General features: G+C 43.8%; 1 protein-coding gene across 3 annotated transcripts in view; it reads right to left on the bottom strand.

Moving 5' to 3' along the window:
- Positions 1-16,575, bottom strand: part of fancl (FA complementation group L) — a 120,869-nt gene that overhangs the window by 35,521 nt on the left and 68,773 nt on the right. For all 3 annotated transcript variants that reach the window (XM_059648510.1, XM_048536517.2, XM_059648511.1), the window contains exon 8: positions 9,577-9,645. In XM_059648510.1, coding sequence (XP_059504493.1) covers positions 9,577-9,645 — 69 coding nt within the window. The remainder of the gene's footprint in view (positions 1-9,576; positions 9,646-16,575) is intronic.

The following is a 16,575-nucleotide window of genomic DNA, read 5'->3' as shown; positions in this document are numbered from 1 at the left end:
ATGGACATGTCGTCCGGTGGTTGGGGGGGGGGGGGGGGGGGGGAGTTGAAATGGTTTACAATAAGTGTTCCGCAAAGCGGTCCCCAAGCCTCTGTTTGGTTTCCCCGATGTAGAGGAGGCCACAACGGGAACAGCGGATACAGTATATCACATTAAAGGACTCACCTTTGTCTCCCTCCACCTGCACATCAATGAATATAACTCATTTGGACAGTGAGCAGTTTTTCTGCCGCCTCCACACTTATTTCTTTAATCGTGAGACTAACCCTCCCACTACTGAGCCCTTCTCCCGCCTCCAACGCACCCGTCCTCCCTGGACTGACCTATCCCCTGCCTAACTCACTACCTACATTCAGTTTCACTGGCTCTAACCCCGCCTCTTTAACCTGTCTGTCTCCTCTCACCCTATCTTCTCCTTTAGCCATCTTCTATCTGCCTCCCTGTCTCCCTATTTATTTCAGAATCCCCTCCCCCTCCTACTTTTCTGAAGAAGGGTCCCGACCTGAAACGTCAAACTCTCCTGCTCCTCTATTGCTGCTTGACCTGCTGTGTTCATCCAGCTTCACACAGTGTTATCTCAGATTCTCCAGCATCTGCAGTTCCTACTATCTCTACATCATATTGCTATTCACACTATAGTCCTAACAAGTCCCATTCCAGGACTTTGTGCTCAAAGCCTAGGCTTACATTTCAAATAGTGGTACCATTTTCAGATGTGATAGGCCCTGTTGGTGTTCTTGAGCATACATCAAAAATACCACAGCACTATTTGGAAACAAAATATGCAAATACTAGGTATCCTAAGGGCACAGTGGCTAGCACTGCTGCCTCAATGCCAGTGACCTGGGTTCGATTCCAGCCTTGAGGGACTCTCTGCGTAGGTTTCTTCTGAGTGCCCCAGTTTCCTCCCAAAATGCAAAGACATATAGGTTCGGTCATAGAATCGCTATAGTGTGGAAAGAGGCCATTCAGCCCATCCAATGTGCACTGACCGTCTGAAGAACATCCCATCTAGACCCAGAACCCTATCCTATACCTGTAACCCAGCATTTATCATGGCTAATCCACATAACCCGCACATCCCTAATCACAATGGAGAAATTTAGCCTGGCCAATCCATCTAACCTGCACATCTTTGGACTGTGGGACGAAATAGACGTAGACACGGGGAGAATGTCCAAACTTCTCTCAGTCACCCAAGGCTGGAATTAAAGCCAACGGTAACCACTCAGTGCTAACCACTGAGCCACCGTGTTACCCTGGTGGCCAGGCCATGCTAAAAGTTGCCTGTAGTGTCCAGGGATGTGTAGCTTAGGTGCGTTAGACATGGTGAAATCCACATGTTCGATTACGGGGATGGGGTGGGTGGGTTGCTCTCCAAACTCTCTCTTAAGAGTGTCAGTGAGAAGCTGATGATGCCATGTTTAGATCTCAGATAGAACCAACATGACATTGTCAAATGCTCCACCTTCAGGTTCTAACTAAGAAATTAAGGAGAAGTTCTACATCGATCGCAAAGTCTTTGCTTCCATTTGCAGGGACAATGAGGTCATTCTCCTAGGAGAATTACTTGAAAAATTGGAGTGGATCAACATTAATGGCAACTTACATTTGCCCAAGAGTGCCAACATGGAACAGATTGTTATAATCATGGTCTTTCACCAAGCAGCAGCTGAAGGCCACATTAAGGCCCCAGAGGTCTGGGCATGGTTATTGTTCAGGAGGTGCCATTGTCTGAGGTATAGAACAGGTGTGTCAGAATGGCCACGAAGGGTTCTGAAGATAACTGTTTTGATCACTGCCACGTGCACTTAGCAACAAACATACACCTCGTGCCAAGATACTGGAAAACCTAAGGATCAACCAGAGAAAGCTGTATATTATGGTCATGAAGAGCCAGTGGAAAGAGTTTCAGGGACATTGCATAATGGACTTGACCACTGTCAAGTGCCCATCACTGATGTGACCTCTATCTAGGGATACTGGGATCAACTGAAGTCTGCCATCATAGAAATATGCATTGAGACTCTGAAGTTTGCTCGGTGATAAAAGCACAGTCACAAGTGGAAGGAGGCAAACTCTGTCACTTGGCAGAGCTACCCACATTCCCAGCGAATGACAGCAACATACCAACAGTTGATGGCTGATATCAAATGACGCATTGATGATGTGAAGAACAATTAGTGGGTGGAGAAAATAGACAATAGGTGCAGGAATAGGCCATTTGGCCCTTCGAGTCAACATCACCATTCATTATGATCATGGCTGAGCATCCACAATCAGTATCCTGTTCCTGCCTTATCCCCATAACCCTTGATTCCACTATTTTTTAAGAGCTCTATCCATCTCTTTCTTGAAAGTATCCAGAGACTTGGCCTCCACTGCCTTCTGGGGCAGAGCATTCCATATATCCACCACTCTCTGGGTGAAGAAGTTTCTCCTCAACTCTGTTCTAAATGGCCTACCCCTTATTTTTAAACTGTGCCCTCCGATTCTGGACTCACCCATCAGCGGAATCATGCTTCCTGCCTCCATAGTGTCCAATCCTTTAATTATCTTATATGTCTCAGTCAGATCTCCTCTCATCCTTCTAAACTCAAGCGTATGCAAGCCCAGTCGCTCCAATCTTTCAACATATGATAGTCCCACCATTCCGGGAATTGAACTTGTGAACCTACGCTGCACTCCCTCAATAGCCAGAATGTCCTTCCTCAAATTTGGAGACCAAAACTGCCCACAATACTCCCGCTGCAGTCTCATTTGGGCCCTGTGCAGCTGCAGAAGGACCTCTTTGCTCCTACACTCAATTCCTCTTGATATGAAGGCCAGCGTGCCATTAGCTTTCTTCACTGCCTGCTATACCTGCATGCTTGCTTTCATTGACGGATGTACAAGAACACCCAGATCTTGTTGAACTTCCCCTTTATCTATCTTGACTCCATTTAGATAGTAATCAGCCTTCCTGTTCTTGCCACCAAAGTGGATAACCACACATTTATCCACATTAAACTGCATCTGCCATGCATCCGTCCACTCACCTAGCCTGTCCAAGTCACCCTGTATTCTCATAACATCTTCCTCACATTTCACCCTGCCACCCAGCTTTGTATCATCGGCAAATTTGCTAATATTACTTTTAATGCCTTCATCTATATCATTAAAGTACATTGTAAATAGCTGCAGTCCCAGCACCGAACCTTGTGGAACCCCACTCCCCGAAAGGGATCCATTTATCACTACTCTTTGCTTCCTGTCAGCCAGCCAATTTTCAATCCAAGCCAGTATTTTGACCCCAATACCATGTGCCCTAATTTTGCTCACTAATCTCCTATGTGTGACTTTATCAAAGGCTTTCTGAAAGTCCAGGTATACTACATCTACTGGCTCTCTGTTGTCCATCTTCATAGTTACATCCTCAAAAACTTCCAGAAGATTAGTCAAGCACGATTTCCCCTTCTTAAATCCATGCTGACTCTGACCTATCCTGTTACGGCTATCCAAATGAGTCGTAATTTCATCTTTTATAATTGACTCCAGCATCTTTCTCACCACTGACATCAGGCTAATCGGTCTATAATTCCCCGTTTTCTCTCTCCCTCCTTTCTTGAAAAGTGGGACAACATTAGCCACCCTCCAATCCGCAGGAACTGATCCTGAATCGATAGAACATTAGAAAATAATTACCATTGTGTCCACGATTTCTAGAGCCACCTCCTTAAGTACCGTGGGTGCAGACCATCAGGTCCCAGGGACTTATCGGCCTTCAGACCTAACAATCTATCCAACACCATTTCCTGCCTAATATAAATTTCCTTCAGTTCATCCATTACCCTAGGTCCTTCAGCCACTATTGCATCTGGGAGATTGGATCTGTCTTCACTAGGGAAGACACAAGCAAAGTACCTATTCAACTCTTCGGCCATTTCCTTGTTCCCCATAATAAATTCACCCATTTCTGTCTTCAAGAGCCCAATTTTAGTCTTAGCCATTTTTTTTCTTTTCACATACCTGAAAAAGCTTTTACTATCATCCTTAATATTTTTGGCCAGTTTGCCTTTGTACCTCATTTTTTTGTCCACGTATTGCCTTTTTAGTTATCTTCTGTTGCTCTTTAAAAGTTTCCCAGTCTTCTGGCTTCCTGCTCATCTTTGCTATGTTATACTTCTTTCTTATCTTTATGCAATCCTTAACTTCCCTTGTCAGCCAGGGTCACCCCTGCCTCCCCTTAGGATCTTTCTTCCTCTTTGGAATGAACTGATCCTGTACCTTCTGCATTATATCCAGAAATACCTGCCATTGTTGTTCCACTGCCATCCCTGATAGGGTATCGAACCATTGAACTTCGGCCAGCTCCTCCCTCATAGCTCCATAGTTCCCTTTGTTCAACTGCAATGCTGACACTTCCGATTCTCCCTTCTCACTTTCCACAGCTATAGGAGCCAGAGGCACCATCAGTGTCCCGGACCTCCCACGTCATGCATGAAGCACACTGAATCAGCTTGGCAGTCATGTCTTCACCCCCTTCAACGGTGGTGTAATCTCCTCACTCAGCCTCTTCACCAAGACACCAGTGCCAAAGATGCACACTTCTCTCACCAGACACTTCCCTCAACCCCCTTTTTTTTTGCTGCAAGTCTGTGGACTCTTAATTAGGTTAGAGGAGGAGGAGGGTGGGAGGGAGGCCCTACCGTGTAGGTCCTGGGGCCTAGAACACGCCTACTTAAATAGCACTCACCAACCTTCCCGACTGCCTCTGTGCTGTGACCTCACTTCCGCCTGGCTCCCGCTACTCTCTGCTGCAAAAGGGACCGCTGGCTTCGAGGTAAGTTCTATGAGAGTCAGACTTATGCTGACAAGCATGACATGCACAACCTTTTCAGGCTAACAAGGCGACTGAAGAATTGCATTCGACCAGACAAAATCCTCTCCATTCACTGGATGGCTCCTAGCACCTCAAGGACACCAATGACATTCTTCAGCATTGGAAAGTGGTCTTTGAACTCTTCCTGAACCAAGAGTACACCATTTCAGAGGGGGGTTCACAAAGTTAATCCATAACACCATAGAGGATTCTGTCAGTGATCCACCAATGAGCTTAAGTAGACCATTTGAACTGATGAAAACCAACAAAGTGAGACTGCCAGATGGTATAACCACTGAGGTCTACCATGCTGGTCGCTATCAGCTCATGCTATAGCCCCCTCAGCTCACCCTCCATCTCTGGCGCCAAGATGACATCCTCAGGGATTTCAAGAACGTGGGCATCATGATGATCTACTTGGGGGAATAAACAGGATTTGCAAGTTGCAGGGAGCTTTCCCTCCTGTCCATCGAAGCCACGATCCTGGGCCGACTTCTTTGTCCTGTCGCCGAGAAATTCTTCTGGAAACGCAGTGTGGTTTTTGGCCATCCAGAGGTACTCCAGACTTTGTCTAGGTGGCCAGAAGACCCAGGAAAATGTCAGAGCAAAAATCAAGAATCATTCCTCTCCCTCATTGATGTGACCAAGGCATTTAACTCCCTAAATCATAAAAGCCGATGGAATGTCCTCCAGTATGCTGGCTGCCTATTGACAATCATCATCATCATCATCCGGAGACCTTTGTAGGAAAATGACCGTCACTGTCCTGAGAGGAGGATCTGAAATTTGACATCTTTTACATCAAGACTGGTGTCAAATAAGGTTGCGTGATCACTCCTACATGTTCCTCATCTACTTGAGCATCATTGTCCACATCATCCAAGGTGAAATATCAGTGCTGTCAGATTCAACGTCTTCTGGACAGGAAAGTTTTCAGACCAAAACCACTTTAGACTTTCACAGCCTTCAGTTTTTGGATGACTACTGCAGGGTGGTTTACTCGGTACAGTAAATACAAAGGATGCTCTAACTTTTCAATACCTTGAATAAGATACTAGACCTGTTCTTAAACAATCACTGAGACAAAAAGGTCCTCCACCCACCTTCCCCGGTCAGTTTAGCATCCCTGAGCCACATACATTGGCAAGGTGGCTCTGGAGTGAGTGTAACGCTTCCCATATCTCTGCAGCCACCTCTCCCAAATCACTGAAGAAATCCAGCACTGAGTCAACTGTTCCACTGCTGCTTTCTCCAAGTTGGGTTCATCTTTGACACCAGGGACTTGTGCAAGTTACCAAAGGTCCTGCTTTAGAAGACTGCTGTGTTGACCAGCTGCCTGTATTGCAACGAATCCTGGTCCATCTACTAACATTACATTAAGAATTTTGACAGCTTTCATCAATAGTGTCTATAGTGATCAAATGGGACGGCAGGGAGGACAACACGCTGATCTTCTGCGAAACATCGTCTGCCAACACCAATGACCTGTTCCTGAAGAACCAACTTCAATCTATAGGCCAATGCATCCCAACGTCCAAGATCACCTTGTGCAGCAAGTTTGCTTCTCAGTTTTCCATTGATCAACACTCAATGGGTGGCCTAAGGAAGCGGTATATATACACACTTCAGGTCACCCTGATATGATGGAGGTATAGGCATCTCTGGTAAAGAAGAGAAAGCTGCCAACTGCTTGTCACGGTACCTCCTAGTTTATTAAAGCACAAGCCACGAAGAGGCTCAGCAACTCAAATCGCGAGGTGGAACGGTGGCAGAGGAAAGAAAAGGCAGTAAATTCAGGGCTATGAATTACCATCTCAATCTTCAACTATTAAAAGAATTTTAAATGTTTAATGTGACAGTTTCTTGACTTCCCTAGAAGGTAAGTTCACAAAATCAACAAAAAAGGCCATTACAAATGCAGAATTCATGAAATCATCTGGCAAAGAGAGAGATCCTGGCATCTTCAATTATGTTATAGTTCCATGAAGAGCTGAAATATGCAAAGGGCTGCAAAGTGGCAAAGTAGCATTGAGTGAAGCAACAGGCCATGACCCTTTATACAGCACTCCAGCGGAGTTCACGGATCATGGGGTGTAGTCAGGAATCAAGGAGGGAGTTGGGGTTGGTGCTAGTGATTGGAAAAAAAAAAATCAGTAGAAAAGTTACCCAAATAAGTCACATTACAATTTATCTGTCTATTGTCTCGTGCATAATCATCCAGGTAAGTATACTGAAACCTAACTGGAGTCTCTGATTTTAACCCAGAGTAAGAAACATTTTAGGAGGATCCCAGAATGCAATGAAATGGTCCATTGGAATCAAATCCCTTCCCATAAAAATCATCGCATCAGACGAACGGGAGACGTGAATATCTGGGGCACGACTTTTTTTGAGTCACAAATCAATCTGACACATACATTTGAATGGCACAGAAGGTAGGGCTAGCTGTCTAAGCAAACACAATAGCAGGATGCTTGCTGCAAATTTCAGGAAAACAGAAACTTTCTTTTCAAAACTGCAAAGATTTGGTTTATTGAAACACGACCAAAGAACATGCCACTAAGCCATATAATCAAGTGCTCAGGCACAATCGAGACCTAATACAGCACAAAATAAAGAAGCTTCCTTTGACATGCGTATGTCACTAAGTTCTAGTGGATGCCCAGTTGTCTGCAGACATAGAACTGAGGAATACTATCTTTTAAACTGAAGAAAAGAAAAACAGCTTCACTTGCTATACCAAATTGACTCTGGATTCTGTGATTTTTAATGTGAAGTACTTTGAAGGGCTAATGGAGAAATTGAGGCAGCGTGGTGAGTCAGTGGTTAGTACTGCTGCCTCACAGCACCAGGAACCTGTGTTCAATTCCATTCTCAGGCGATTGTGCAACCTCCACATACAATCTCTCTATGTCTGCGTAAGTTTCCTCTGGGTACTCAGGCATCGTCCCACATTCAATAGATGTGCAGGTTAGGTGGATTGGCCACTGGAAACTGCCCACGGTGTCCAGGGAGGTACAGCTTATGTGGATTAGCCATGTGAAATGCTGCGTGGGGAGACCATGGGAGGGGTGGGATGTTCTTCAGAGGGTCTGTGAGAACTCATTGGGCTGAATGGCCTGCTTGCACACTGCAGGGGTTCTATGATTCTATAGACAACTGGATAATGGAACTAGCATTTACTTACATAAAAAAGCCAGAATTCCATTGGTTCTATCTTGGCAGATATCAATTAATAAGAATTGTATTCAATTGGTTGTTGTCTATTGGATGAAAACAACAATATTCGTTTTGACTTTATCAAGTACACTGATTTTTCCTCCTCTTGCTGATTTACTTCTCTTTATTTCTTCATGGATTCATTCCTGGGTCCAATCATGGTCATAAAGCATGGAAACAGGCCCTTTTGTCCAACTAGTCCATGCCAATCATGTTCCAAAACTAAACTAGTCCCACCTGGCTGCATTTGACCCAGATCTCTCCAAACCTCTCCTATATATAAATATACTTACCCCATTACCTTTTAACTGTTGGAACCTTAACTGCATCCACCACTTCCTCTGGCAGTTGCCCCTCATGTCCTTTTAAAATTTTCTCATTTCACCTTAAAAACATCCCCTCGATTTGAACTCACCCACCCAAGAGAAATGCCCTTGCTATTCACCTTATCTATGCCCCTCATGACTTTATAAACCTCTACAGGGTTATCCCTCAACCTCCTATGGCTCTGTGAAATAAGTCTCAGCCTATTCAGCCTATTTTTATAATTCAAACCCTCCATTCTCAGCAACATCCTGGTAAAGGGTGGCACAGCCTAGGGCGGCACGGTGGCTCAGTGGTTAGCACTGCTGCCTCACAGCACCAGGGACCCAGGTTCGATTCCAACCTCGGGCGACAGTCTGTGTGGAGTTTGCACATTCTCCCCGTGTCTGCGTGGGTTTCCTCCGCGTGCTCCGGTTTTCTCCCACAGTCCAAAGATGTGCAGGTTAGGTGGATCGGCCATGCTAAATTGCCCGTAGTGTTCAGGGGTGTGTGGGTTATAGGGGGATGGTTCTTGGTGGGATGCTTCAAGGGGCGGTGTGGACTTGTTGGGCCAAAGGGCCTGTTTCCACAATAGGGAATCTAATCTAATCTAAATCTTTCCAGAACCCTCTCCAGTTTAATAATATCATTCCAAGAGCAAGGCAACCAGAACTGTACATAATACTCCAGTAGAGGTCTCTCCATTGCCCTGTACAACCTCAACGTAATGTGCTCACATGAGTGACTTTCATTCAAATTATCCAATAAAGCCTTCACAGTTTTTGATTAAGGACGCTTCATCACAGCTTAGGACATTTCCTCACTCAAAGCCCACCCACATGTCCTTGCAGCAAACATCATTGTTACAATGGCCGATCCTTAACCAAAGTTACCAGCACTTTGCCTAAGACCAGGTAAAACAATATAGATCAGGAATCTTCCTCAGCTGATCAGTTCAGCTAATAGGTGAATAAACTCAGCAAACCAAAAGCAAGGTTCAAACAATTGACTTTGAAATGTTTTCACAAGATTGTTCTTCAAAACAAGATGTCCGTTTATCTTAACAGTAGATTATAAACAATTTGAACAATGTGTGTAGCTAAAGACAGAATATTTCCTTGACAAGAACACCATGGTATTCAAGAACAAAACAAGGAACCGTTAAGACAGCATTTATGGAATTTGACTTGTACCTGTTGTGTCCAAGAAATCACAAATGGAACAGGAAAATCCGTGGAACAATCAGGTGGTTCAGCTGGGTACTGAAGATAAACAAAAAGATATCAAGTAAAGATTAGGTTGTTGATGCCTGTAAAAGTGTCAAAAACCTAAAATGATCAAATCTCTTAAATCCCGACTTCAATGCAAGAGCTCGTTGGAACAAACATTTGCTTGCAGAAGAACTTACAAACAAATTGAAATAATTTCAAAGAGAGAATAAACAGAGAGTTAATTTTTTCAAATCCAGTGACCCTTTCTCCAAACTGAATCACTAGATTCAAAATGTTAAACTCTGTTCTTCTCTCGACTGATGCTGCCCAATCTGCTGAGTTTCTCCAGCATTCTCTGTTTTTGTTCCAGATCTCCAGAATTAACAGTTCTTTATTTCATTGCTGTAACTTCATACTCATTTATTACAGAGTATAGATTAATTTTCAAACCAACCTGCCAATGCAACTCTGCATGCATGATTTACATTGAATAGTTACATCTAAAATTGACGCACTTCTATTTAGTTTGGTCAGAATACACACTCATTCTCTTGCACCACTTCTAAAGTCAGTGAGCACTGCACACCCAGCCTAACTTTAGACTGATAAAGTAAATGCAATGCATTAAAATTCCTTGGAAAAATGTAAATATGAAGAACACAAGATTTCTTAAATTATCTACTATAACAATCAGAAAACTTGTGTTTTTGTAATAACTCTTCAGAGGCTAGCATCCCATCACCCTTTATTTAAAAATACAGAGCCTTGGACAGTAGCACCGCCTCACACTGTGTCAAGCATTCAAAGTTTCAATATGCCCGACATTTATTCTTCTTCGTCACCCAGGTGTCCCTGATTGGACCACATTAACAGCACCTGAAATTCTCTGGAGGTCTGGATCACTGGCTTTGTTACAACCACTACAGTTTTAAATACAAGTGAGCTAGGAGTTCACCAGCCTCAATAGTTATGTCTGGTCTAAAAAGAACAAAAACAGGTCCTATTTGATTCTTGGCATCTCTTGACTTTTGTTGCAAAAAAAAGTTCAGACTCCCAATACTAGTCACTTCAATTATCTGCATTCTTATTTCAATGAATAAATCAGGATAGAACTCTGTTGAATTTCCCTGATGGTTCCTGCGAGAATGACCACATTTAAAATTATCAAGTAAGTATTACCAGAAATGTCAGTTTTCTCCATCCTCAGAGTATTTATCTGTGGAATATACTGTCTTCAAAAGTGGTCAAAACGTTGCCCAACACCTACGATAAACATTCCTTGCTTTTAAGTAAAGAAATAGACAAAAGGTCTAAGTTGAGTACTTGCCAAAAAGAAAAGGACCTGCTGGGATAGTAGAAACTGCCAATGCTGGAGAATCTGAGATAACAAGGTGTAGAGCTGGATGAATACAGCATAGTGTTTTAGCTTTTATTAATAAAGGGATCGAGTTCCAGAACCAAGAGGTTATGGTGAAGCTGTACAAAACTCTGGTGTGGCCGTACTTGGTGTATTGCGTACAGTTCTGGTCACCGCATTATAAGGATGTGGAAGCTTTGGAAAGGGTGCAGAGGAGATTTACTAGGATGTTGCCTGGCATGGAGGGAAGGTCTTATGAGGAAAGGCTGAGGGACTTGAGGCAGTTTTCGTTAGAGAGAAGAAGGTTGAGAGGTGACTTTATTGAAACATATAAAATAATCAGAGGGTTAGATAGGGTGGATAGGGAGAGCCTTTTTCCTAGGACAGTGACGGCAAGCACGAGGGTACATAGCTTTAAATTGAGGGGTGAAAAATATAAGACAGATGTCAGAGGTGGTTTCTTTACTCAGAGTAGTAAGGGAATGGAATGCTTTGCCTGCAACGGTAGTAGATTCGCCAACTTTAGGTACATTTAAGTCGTCATTGGATAAGCATATGGACATACATGGAATAGTGTAGGTTAGATGGGCTTGAGATCGGTATGACAGGTCGGCACAACATCGAGGGCCGAAGGGCCTGTACTATGCTGTACTGTTCTATGTTATATGTAACACAGCAGGCCAAGCAGCATCAGAGGAGCAGGAAGCCTGACGTTTCGGGCCTAGACCCTTCTTCATTTCTGAAGGGTCTAGACCCGAAACGTCAGTTTTTCTACTCCTCTGATGCTGCTTGGCCTGCTGTGTTCATTCTGTTCTACACCTTGTTATTTTAATACTCTGCTGGGTACAGTTTCAAGAAAATTCAAGACAAATGCCTGGATTCCATCTTTCCTGTTTGCGGATAGGGCATACAAAAAGGACACAGTAATACTAACTCGGTCAAAGCCAACCAAAACTTGATAATGGGCTCTTAATTAAGTACTGCAGTACTTCACTGATGTTTTCCCAATGTGAACCTAATGTAATACCTTAGATCTATGTGATCCCCAGAAAGTAAGTTTGGGGTGGGGTAGGGCAGGAGACTTGCTGTGTGGGGAATGGGTGGCTTCAGACTGCAGTCACTGAGCAGAGACAGGGCAGCTTTAGTCTTTGATCGATTGGGACAATGATTTATGGTGGGAGTAGGAGTGGAATAACAGTCATTGATGAAGTAGTAGAATTTCACCAAAGAAAAAAGCCTGCCTGTTTCTAGGTCTTTTCTGCAGCTGTAACTGGGCCTCACAGAGCATTCCACTGTCCACCAACAAAGTTGCAAGCATTTTTGCAGGCCTCACAGCTGTCAGAAATCAGCTCAAGTTGCACTGCAGTCATTGCAGACACTGAGGTCGAGACCCCAAAATCTTATCACAGATTTTGGGAAGCCCTGTTCTACAATAGGAAGCTTAAAAAAAACAGCAATTTCTCATTCCATAAAGAATAAGATTTATTTTTGAAATATACAAGTAAATATTAAAGGCAGAGGCATACCCTGAAAAATTAGGGCATCTACACAAAACTAGATTTAAAATATGTCGTGTGAGGCTGGATGAACACAGCAGGCCCAGCAGCATCTCAGGAGCACAAAAGCTGACGTTTCGGGCCTAGACCCTTCAGAGAGGGGGATGGGGTGAGGGTTCTGGAATAAATAGGGAGAGACGGGGAGGCAGACCGAAGATGGAGAGAAAAGAAGATAGGTGGAGAGGAGAGTATAGGTGGGGAGGTAGGGAAGGGATAGGTCAGTCCAGGGAAGACGGATGGGTCAAGGAGGTGGGATGAGGTTAGTAGGTAGGAGGTGGAGGTGCGGCTTGGGGTGGGAAGAAGGGATGGGTGAGAGGAAGAACAGGTTAGGGAGGCAGAGACAGGTTGGACTGGTTTTGGGATGCAGTGGGTGGAGGGGAAGAGCTGGGCTGGTTTTGGGATGCGGTGGGGTGGGGAAGCTGGTGAAGTCCACATTGATACCATTGGGCTGCAGTGTCGGAGGACACTTCCGCCATCTACAATCCGACCCCACCACCCAAGACATTTTTCCATCCCCACCCTTGTCTGCTTTCCAGAGAGACCACTCAGTGACTCCCTTGTTCACTCCACACTGCCCTCCAACCCCACCACACACGGTACCTTCCCCTGCAATCGCAGGAAATGCTACACTTGCCCCCACACCTCCTCCCTCACCCCTATCCCAGGCCCCAAGATGACTTCCAATTTAAGCAGAGGTTCACCTGCACATCTGCCAATGTGGTATACTGCATCCATTGTACCCGGTGTGGCTTCCTCTACATTGGGGAAACCAAGCAGAGGCTTGGGGGCCGCTTTGCGGAGCACCTCCGCTCGGTTCGCAATAAACAACTGCACCTCCCAGTTGCAAACCATTTCCACTCCCCCTCCCATTCTTTAGATGACATGTCCATCATGGGCCTCCTGCAGTGCCACAATGATGCCACCCAAAGGTTGCAGGAACAGCAACTCATATTCCGCTTGGGAACCCTGCAGCCCAATGGTATCAATGTGGACTTCACCAGCTTCAAAATCTCCCCTTCCCCCACCGCATCCCAAAACCAGCCCAGTTCGTTCCAAATGAAACAGTGTGCAAAAATGATTTCCCACTCCCAGGAAATGTATGTTCCATACAGAAGTTAATGTTATTTTAAAGAAAATAAAATTTGGGCATTTTCACTTGCTAATATGTTCTTGTATTATGAGCATTGGAAAGGTGTCATGAGCCTAGGTACAGCAATTCCTTGGGACCAGGAAACAGTGGAGGTGGCTCAAAAATGGTTGAAACAATCAAGGCATAATGGCATTTTCTGATACCCTTGAATATACAGACCTTGGAGTGTATGTTCATTGTTCTTTGAAAGTGGAGTCACAGGTAGATAGGATAGTGAAGAAGGTATTTGGTATGCTTGCCTTTACTTATTGGAGCATTGAGTATAGCAGTTGAGAGGTCATGTTGCAGCTGTACAGGATATTGGTTAGGCCACTTTTGGAATACTGTGTACAATTCTGGCCTCCCTGCCATAAGGAGGATGGTGTCAAACTTGAAAGGATTCAGAAAAGATTTACAAGGATGTTTCCAGGGTTGGAGGGTTTGAGCACTAGGGAGAGGCTGAGTAGGCTGGGGCCATTTTCCCTTGAGTGTTTGAAGCATGAGAGATAACCTTATAGCGGTTTCTAAAATCATGAGGGGCATGGATAGCGTGAATAGGCAAGGTCTTTTGCCCAAGGTGGGGGAGTCCAAAACTAGAAAGCATAGGTTTAAGATGAAAGTGGAAAAAGATTTTAAAAAGGGACCTCAGGGGCAATGTATTCATGCAGAGGGTGGCATGTGTATGGAAGGAGCTGACAGAGGAAGTTGTGGAGGTTAGTACAATTACAACACTTAAAAGGCTTCTTGATGGATATATGAAAGGAAGGTTTCAGAGTGATATGGGCCAAATGCTGGCAAATTGGACTAGATTTATTCAGGATACCTGGCCAGCATGGATGAGTTGGACCAAAGCATCTATTTCCATGTTGTACATCTCTATGTCCCTATGACACTGCATACTGACAGAATGGTAGCCCTATGGTCCAGTGCATTTCTCCATTAATGTACAGGACCTGCAAAGCCAGATGTGTACTACTGATAGGACTCTACACCTTTCAAAATCTTGCTAACCTGGCGAAGGCATGTGTGCACTTCTCCTGTTTTTCTCTGGTAACAGACAAAACCATGACATTGTTCTATGTTCTATTACTGCTCATGGTGTATGTGGCCTTCAACATGGCTGTCTGTTGCTGCAATTCAGAAAACTGTTGACTACATTCCCTGCTTCTGCTTGGAAAGATTTAAGTGCATTGAAATTGAGAGTACTGAATTCAATGGCATTGCCATCCTTACCCTCTTGGCTCACTGCAGGTCCTATTGATGCAGGTGGCCTAGTAGATTGACCATATCCTTCTTGAATCATAGATTCCTCAGACAATGCTTATAGCTGAAGTAGTGATAGGAGGTGTGCTCTGTTAAGACCATTAGTTGGTAGGGCCTGTAACTTTTGCACACAGCCTCCCTTCTCGGTGGCTTGCAATCAATGCCCCTGGCATATCGCAATTCAAAATAAACTATGGCCATTGATCCTCAATGCTGTAAGGTTCTTTGCTAACTAGGCATAAATCTCCTCTGGCCACTACCAGGATGCGGCAAACAAAAATGTGACTATCCTGAGAGCACTGTATATCTATGAACTTAGTTACATAAAGAAGGTAAGTCAAATGCACCATATTTGCAGTTCCATATAACTCTAAGCTGATCCTTTATATAACTCTAGGGGAGGCTGGTGGTGAGAGCAATGGTTAGATGTGTGGACCTCTTGGGTGCATACAAATGAGAATGATAATAAAAAGATGTTAAATTGACCTGTATTATCAGAAATTAGCAAAGCAGACAGACATCGAACAGGTCTTCAGAAGTTGTTTGAAATCATAAGTAGTGCTCTTTGTGTGCTACTGCAATCTTATAAACACAGGGTGCCACACGGGTCCTTTCAGAATAATATCTACTTTTTATGGTTGATCCGGCTTCCATGGCATTGGCCCTATAGCATTGCAACACCTAAACATTAAACTCACATTGTTCAAAATTCTAATTCTTTCTTCCCTTAAGCAAAAGTTTTGCATCATAAAAAGGTGTTTCTGCATGCTTAGGACAACATTTGCATCAGATCAACCCATGTGCTCTATCAGACCTTTTCATTGATCAAGCCCAATTATTCCATGCACAAATAACTACTTTCTGCTTGGTTCAAAGTTAAAGCCATCAACACTTGTTTTTTCGTTAAAGAACAACTTTTCCATTTCAAACTACTCAAGTGTCAAAAGTATCAAAGGCAATATCTAATTCACGAATTTTCTGTTTAATGCTTATCCCAACTTTCTGGTAGAATTGTTATTTGCTGCCAACAATATAATACTGTACGTAATAAGTGTCACTGCAGACTTAGGTGCAAATACTAATGTTGTTCTGAAAAGACAAAACAAGGCACCACCAAATAGATGCAATCTGCAAATTATTTTTACTGATATTTTTGAATCAACTTGTTTAGATATGTTGCTACACACCACTAGAGCAGGTGGCTCTCGAATTCAGGCCTCCTGGCTCACACTACCATGTTTCCACAAAAGCTGTAATTTTAACAAAATATATATAAAGACCTATGTGAGAACACAGGCAATATTTCCCTCCAGCACAGTGCAAATTCTGTGTTAGCTCCTAATGTCACCTACTGCTAGGTTTAACATGCAAGTGCTCTGGTTTTATGCTTCATAAATCAACAATCACTGGCAGACACAACTAAATGACATATAAAGGGTATTAAGAACAGCCAATGCTGGAGTCAGAGATATCACAGTTTGGAGCTGGAGGAACACAGCAGGCCTTCAGAGGAGCAGGAAAGCTGACACAAAGCCGTGACCCGAAACATCAACTTTTCTGTTCCTCTGATGCTGCCTGGCCTGCTGTGTTCCTCCAGTTCCACACTGTGTTATAAATGACAAACAAGAACTTTTTTTCTTACTTAATGCTGTCAGTGCTATACATAAGGTTATTTT

Source organism: Stegostoma tigrinum, chromosome 9 (genome assembly GCF_030684315.1).
Source record: "Stegostoma tigrinum isolate sSteTig4 chromosome 9, sSteTig4.hap1, whole genome shotgun sequence".
Lineage (NCBI taxonomy): Eukaryota > Metazoa > Chordata > Chondrichthyes > Orectolobiformes > Stegostomatidae > Stegostoma > Stegostoma tigrinum.
This window is presented reverse-complemented; position numbering and strand designations above follow the sequence as displayed.